Below are 7,695 nucleotides of genomic sequence, written 5' to 3'. Positions count from 1 at the left end.
CTGATTTTGTTGATTGTGATGTGGTACCCATGCAAGCATGCTCCGTTTTACTTGGTAGACCATGGCAATTTGATAAAAATTCTGTACACCATGGTAGAACAAATCAGTATACTCTTGTTCATAAGGATCAAAATATAACTTTGCTTCCTATGTCTCCTGAACATATTATGAAAGATGACATTGCTAGAGCTAGTAAAGCCAAACAAGACCTACATAAGAGTGAAAATCAGATTGTAGCAAAAGAATTTGAGCAACACAATAAGCCTAATAAATCATCATCTAGTGTTGCCTCTGAAATAAAACTGAAAAGTGGTTGTTTACTTGCCACTAAATCCGATATTACTGATTTGGATATCACTACATCTGTTTGCTATGCTTTCGTCTGCAAAGAGGTATTATTTTCATTTGAGGACATGCCATCCTCTTTGCCTCCTGCTGTCATTAACATTTTGCAGGAGTTCGCTGACGTCTTTCCACAAGACGTGCCACCGGGATTACCACCTATTCGAGGGATTGAGCATCAGATTGATTTAATTCCCGGTGCATCGCTACCAAACCGTGCACCATACCGTACCAATCCAGAGGAGACGAAGGAGATTATGCGTCAAGTACAAGAGCTACTCGACAAAGGTTATATACGTGAATCTCTTAGTCCTTGTGCTGTGCCTATTATTCTAGTGCCGAAAAAGGATGGTACATCGCGTATGTGTGTTGATTGTAGAGGCATTAATAATATTACTATTCGTTATCGTCATCCTATTCCTAGGCTAGATGATATGCTTGATGAATTAAGTGGCTCTATAATTTTCTCTAAAGTTGATTTGCGTAGTGGATACCATCAAATTCGCATGAAATTGGGAGATGAATGGAAAACGGCATTTAAAACTAAGTTTGGATTATATGAGTGGTTAGTTATGCCTTTTGGTTTGACTAATGCACCTAGCACTTTCATGAGATTAATGAATGAGGTTTTACGTGCTTTCATTGGACGCTTTGTGGTAGTCTACTTTGATGATATATTAATTTATAGTAGATCTTTGGAGGACCACTTGGATCATTTGCGTGCTGTTTTTACTGCTCTCCGTGATGCACGTTTGTTTGGTAACCTTGGGAAGTGCACCTTTTGCACGGACCGAGTATCTTTTCTTGGCTATGTTGTTACTCCACAGGGAATTGAAGTTGATAAAGCTAAGATTGAAGCTATTGAGAGTTGGCCGCAACCCAAAACGGTCACACAAGTGCGGAGTTTCCTTGGACTCGCTGGGTTTTATAGGCGTTTTGTGAGAGATTTTAGCACCATTGCTGCACCTCTCAATGAGCTTACAAAGAAAGATGTGCCTTATTCTTGGGGTACTGCACAGGAAGAAGCTTTCACAGTTTTGAAAGATAAGTTAACTCATGCTCCCTTACTCCAACTTCCTGATTTTAATAAGACTTTCGAGCTTGAATGTGATGCTAGTGGAATTGGATTAGGAGGTGTGTTATTACAAGATGGTAAACCTGTTGCATACTTTTCTGAAAAACTAAGTGGGCCTAGTCTGAATTATTCTACTTATGATAAGGAATTATATGCTCTTGTTCGGACTTTGGAAACATGGCAACATTATTTATGGCCCAAAGAATTTGTCATACATTCTGATCATGAATCTTTGAAACATATTAAAAGTCAAGCAAAACTGAACCGTAGACATGCTAAATGGGTTGAATTCATTGAGACTTTCCCGTACGTCATTAAACACAAGAAGGGTAAAGATAATGTTATTGCTGATGCTTTGTCTCGTCGTTATACTATGCTTTCACAACTTGACTTTAAAATATTTGGTTTGGAAACCATCAAAGATCAATATGTGCATGATGCTGATTTCAAAGATGTGTTGGAGAATTGTAGAGAAGGGAGAACATGGAACAAGTTCATCATTAATAATGGCTTTGTGTTTCGTGCTAACAAGCTATGCATTCCAGCTAGCTCTATTCGTCTTTTGTTGTTACAGGAGGCGCATGGAGGAGGATTGATGGGACACTTTGGCGTAAAGAAGACGGAGGACGTACTTGCTACACATTTCTTTTGGCCAAGGATGCGACGGGATGTTGAGCGTTTTGTTGCTCGCTGCACGACATGTCAAAAAGCTAAGTCACGACTGAATCCTCATGGTTTATATATGCCTTTGCCTGTACCTAGTGTTCCTTGGGAGGATATATCTATGGACTTTGTTTTAGGTTTACCTCGAACAAAGAAGGGGAGGGATAGCATATTTGTTGTCGTGGATAGATTTTCAAAAATGGCACACTTTATACCATGTCATAAAAGTGATGATGCCGCTAATGTGGCTGATTTGTTCTTTCGTGAAATTATTCGCTTACATGGTGTGCCAAATACGATTGTTTCAGATCGTGATGCTAAATTTCTTAGCCACTTTTGGCGATGTTTATGGGCTAAGTTGGGGACAAAATTGCTTTTTAGTACTACATGTCACCCCCAAACTGATGGACAAACTGAAGTGGTCAATAGATCTTTGTCTACTATGCTTAGGGCTGTTTTGAAGAACAATCTAAAACTGTGGGAAGAATGCTTGCCTCATATTGAATTTGCTTATAATCGTTCGCTGCATTCTACTACAAAGATGTGCCCTTTTGAAATTGTGTATGGTTTCCTACCTCGTGCACCTATTGATTTGTTACCTATTCCATCTTCGGAGAAGGTTAATTTTGATGCTAAAGAACGTGCTGAATTGATATTGAAGATGCATGAGTTAACTAAGGAAAACATTGAGCGCATGAATGCTAGATATAAACTTGCTGGAGATAAGGGTAGAAAACATGTTGTCTTTGCACCTGGAGATCTTGTTTGGTTGCATTTGCGTAAGGATAGGTTTCCGGATTTGCGTAAGTCAAAGCTAATGCCGCGTGCTGGTGGTCCTTTCAAAGTGTTAGAAAAAATAAATGATAACGCATATCGAATTGAGCTGCCTGCAGATTTTGGGGTTAGTCCCACTTTTAACATTGCAGATTTGAAGCCATATTTGGGTGAGGAAGATGAGCTTCTGTCGAGGACGACTTCAGTTCAAGAAGGGGAGGATGATGAGGACATCAATACCATTGCTACACCCACAGCACCAGCTGCTATACATACTGGACCAGTTACTAGAGCTCGTGCACGCCAATTGAATTACCAGGTATTTTCGTTTATTGGGAATACTTCTAATGTTCATGAACATATGATGCTGCCTAAGTTAGATACTTTTGTTGTTCTCATGAATGAAGGACCTAGCATGGACAAGAAGGATGTCCGTTGGAGCGGGATGAAGCATGGCAAACAAGGGGCACGCGCGGGAGAGAACAATGGAGCTTCCCTTGGTGATTTCCGCACTTTAAAGCCACCATAAGGAGAGCATGAAGACTTTGGACGAAATATTCAAGACCCCACTTTATTAATTTCGTCCATAGGCTATTATAGGTGTTGCGCCACCTTATTTTTGGGCCAGGTCCATGTAATTTCGAAATACCATAATATAGGCTATTTTTAGAGTCCGTATGTGTGGGGAAACCGAGATTAGGGCTGTTTTCGGAACCCTTCCCCAAGGGTTACGAAATTGCCTCTCTTTTCCCTCATATATACAGCCCTTAGGGCACCGTTTAGACTTGGGTTTTGTTTAGATTACAAGTTCGCCATAGCTGCAACTTCGCGTTCTTCGTTTGTGTTCTACGACCAGACAAAGACGTCACAGAACCCCACCTTCATCAATAAAGCTTTCCTCTTATATTCGCAATATCCTGATTGCAATCTTGGTTTCTTGCTTGTTCTTCGTTTGCGTGCAGGAAACAGACCCTCGTGGTCAGGTTGATCGTGCTCCGGCGTGGTCAATAACCTCTCGGAGTTGGTTTAGCGATTGCTAAGGCGCGACGTCCTCACACGTTCGTAGTCGGATCGTCAAAGTCTACTCCATCTAAACGATATCCACGATCTCATCGAAAGACAGGGACAACTTCGCCTCTATCACTGTGGCGTGGTGGAGAAGGAGAGGCGAGGTGGAGAAAGAGATAATGGAGGTGGTGGTGCGGTTCCAAGCTTCCAGCGCTAGATCTGCCCACTCCCCTTTTTCTTTTTTTCTTTTTATCTCCTATGCATGCGGTGGATGCATGCGGTGGTGGGGTTTGACCCGTTGGGCTGCTGACAAACAGAATCATTTTTTTTATTCGATGGAATATGCCGGGCTGCTACTCGTGTGGTTGTATTCCTGTAGCATTTAGTACTAGTTTTTTTTCTTGTTTAGTACTAGTTAGTACTAATTATTGTACATAGTGTAGTTTTAGACTGCTTAGTACTGTTTTAGTACTACTATTTACACTTAGTCTAGTTCTAGATTTACTCTAGATTAAGATTTGTGTAATTATAAGTGTGTTTATGTTATGCAATGGATTGATGATATAAATAAAGTACCGGATTTCATCTGGGAAGAATGACATGCTTCATGTGTTTACCACATATTTTTTTGAACATGTTTCTTATTGCGATTGAGATCAGCTTCTCTCGCATATCAAACTTGCAAATTTTTGAATATTTCTCCCTTGTCTTATTTGGAATCACAAGGTAATGAGTTGTGATCTACTGCACATGTGCAGACTATCCTCTCTTACTGTGAGGTCTACGCTTTGTCAATCTTGACAAGCGATTACCTTCAACGTGTATTTCTTATATCTAAATTGTAGCATACACAAGGTAATGGCCATGAAGTCCATTACTGTGAGATCTAAGTGATCTTCAATGTGTTATGTTCACACAATTGAGGTTGAAATTTTTTCAAGTTTACACTTGAGTATCGAATTTTTGCATTCTTATTACACAACCATGATGGTTTTTAATTTACTGCTCGTAAATTAATTATCTCTGGTTCCCCATGTAGGCCAAGATGACTGCCAAAGAGTTTGAGGAGCTTTTCCTCAATGGCCACAACTATCCTACATGGGCCATGGACATCAAGATCAGTCTTGCGTCCCGTGGGATTGCGCGTGCAATCCAGCCCCCGGAGACTCCTCTCCTGGCTGGAGCCACGCCGCTGACAGAACAGCAGAATTATGCTGCTTTATTCATCATAAGGCACCATATTCATCTAGATCTCAAGTCTGAGTATTTACAGGAGGAATCTCCTAGTACTCTGTTTCTGGCCCTCGAAACGAGGTATGAACAGCAGAAGGCAGTGGTTCTGCCTGAAGCACTCCATGATTGGACTCATCTCCGCCTTCAGGATTTCAAGTCCATTGGTGAGTACAATCATGCTGTTCATAAGATATGTTCCAAACTGCGCTTTTGTGAGAAGGAACCTACTCAGGGGGAGATGATAGAAAAAACTTTATCTACTATGCTCCCTTCTGATAGGATCCTCCAACAGCAATACCGTGCTCGCAACTACACTGTCTATTCCGAGCTTATTCACATGTTACTTCACGCTGAAAAGCATGATGAGCTACTCGCTAAGAATGGCTCTCAGCGCCCAGTTGGGGCGCAACCTTTACCTGAAGTCCATCTGAATGTCGCGAATAGACAGAAGTTTAATGGTACCTTTCGAGGTAAACATTCCAATTCTGAGCACAAGCACAAGCGCAATGGGAACAGAAAATTCAGAAAACTGGGCAAGGGAAAAGGCACTGCAAAGCCAAAGTTCGATAAATCTAAGCTTTGCAACAAGTGTGGATGCTACTCGCATTCTACTGAAAAGTGCTCCATGCCCAAGCATCTGGTCATGTTGTACGAGCAATCTTAGGGACGCAAAGCACCTCAAGGGAAAAGGCTTGAAGCTAACTTCAACCTACATCCGCATAGCGCAAATGGAGCTGGCGATTCACAGGATATTCCTCCTGGACCAAGCAACGCCAAGATTCCTTATCCACTTGAGGACCCTGCTGAAACGGAGGCCATGTTACTTGAGTACACCTCAAACGATGTGTTTGGTGACTTTGACTAGTCCCTCGACCTCCTTAGTGATCTATTTAACTATGTCCATTTGTGATGATTGTAATAAGAACATAAGTTTGTTGTTGTCTTTATATTGTATTGTATCAGCACATTTGATATAATAAAGATTGTATTCTATGTATTAACATAAGGTTTTCTTATTGAAAATTCTTTCGTTTTTATATAGTTTTTCTACGGGGACAATCCGATGGAAGAGGAATTATGCCTTGTGGACAGTGGTACCACAAACTCCATACTGAGGGAGATAAAATATTTCCAAACTCTAAAAAAGATGAATGGAGATATTCTAACTATCGCTGGACGCGATACAGTGATTGTTGGTACTGGACGTGCCTTATTCACACTCCCAAGTGGTACACAAGTGACGATAGAGGATGCTTTATTGTATCCTGACTCATCACGTACCCTGATCAGTTATCGGGATATCCGTAAGAATGGTTTTCATATTGAAACCCATGAAGACAACAAAGAGGAGTATTTACTCTTTACTAAACATCACGGATATGGCAAAAAGGTACATGAGAAAATTCCTTCTCTATCGTCTGGTTTGTACTATACGTACATCAAACCCGTGGAACATGTTGCATACAAAGTAATTTTTCAGAATGTTGACGCATTCCAAACCTGGCATGATCGCTTGGGCCATCCCGGAATCGGGATGATGAGAAAAATTACTAGCAATTCCATTGGTCATAATTTGCTTGAGTCAAAATTTCCTCAATCTTCTGATTTTGTGTGCACATCTTGTGCCACGGGAAAGCTAATTTTGAGGCCCTCGCATCTCAAAATACAAGCTGAACCACTTCAGTTCCTTGAACGTATTCAAGGAGACGTGAAAAGGACGTGGATGTCGCCTAGAGGGGGGGTGAATATGCGCTTTAAAATAGTTAAGGTTTAGGCTTGAACAAATGCGGAATAAAACTAACGTTTAATATGTCAAGCACAAAACCTACAAACAACTAGGCTCACCTATGTGCACCAACAACTTATGCTAAGCAAGATAGACAACTAAGTGATAGCAAGATATATTACAATAAACAATATGTCTATCACAAAGTAGCGTGCATAAGTAAAGGGTTCGGGTAAGAGATAACCGAGGCACGGGGAGACGATGATGTATCCCAAAGTTCACACCCTTGCGGATGCTAATCTTCGTTAGAGCGGTGTGGAGGCACAATGCTCCCCAAGATGCCACTAAGGCCACCGTAATCTCCTCACGCCCTCGCACAATGCAAGATGTCGTGATTCCACTAAGGGACCCTTGAGGGCGGTCACTGAATCCGTACAAATGGCAAACCTTGGGGGCGGTCACCGAACCCATACACGTGGCAACCCTTGGGGGCGGTTACCGGTACCCGTACAAATTGCTCGGGGCTATCTCCACAACCTAATTGGAGGCCCCGACGCTTGCCCGGAGCTTCACACCACAATGATTGAGCTCCGAGTCACCACCAAGCTTCTAGGATGCCAAAGCATCCACGAAGAACAATATCTAGGGTACTAAGTACCAAAGGTAATAAGCTTCTCAACTTCTCACTTCCACGTATCACCGTGGAGAACTCAAACCGATGCAACTAATGCAATGGCAAGAACACACGAAGTGGCCAAGTCCCTCACACTCAAATCCCTCCACAACAACAAAAGCTATGGAGAAATATGAGAGGAAGAACAAGGAGCTCACAAAGAACTCCAAGATCTAGATCCAAGGGGTTCCCCTCACATAG

General features: G+C 41.8%; 1 protein-coding gene across 1 annotated transcript; it reads left to right on the top strand.

Annotated features, from left to right (window-relative positions):
• Positions 1-431: 431 nt before the first annotated feature.
• Positions 432-5,759, top strand: LOC123396680 (the record flags this gene model as incomplete). Its single annotated transcript, XM_045091546.1, has 4 exons — positions 432-975; positions 1,138-1,230; positions 1,666-2,033; positions 4,902-5,759. Coding segments are annotated over 4 exons (1,863 nt in total), but the record flags the coding sequence as incomplete, so codon positions are not given.
• Positions 5,760-7,695: the final 1,936 nt, after the last annotated feature.

The sequence above is a fragment of the Hordeum vulgare genome, chromosome 5H, assembly GCF_904849725.1.
Source record: "Hordeum vulgare subsp. vulgare chromosome 5H, MorexV3_pseudomolecules_assembly, whole genome shotgun sequence".
NCBI classification, from domain to species: domain Eukaryota; kingdom Viridiplantae; phylum Streptophyta; class Magnoliopsida; order Poales; family Poaceae; genus Hordeum; species Hordeum vulgare.
This window is presented reverse-complemented; position numbering and strand designations above follow the sequence as displayed.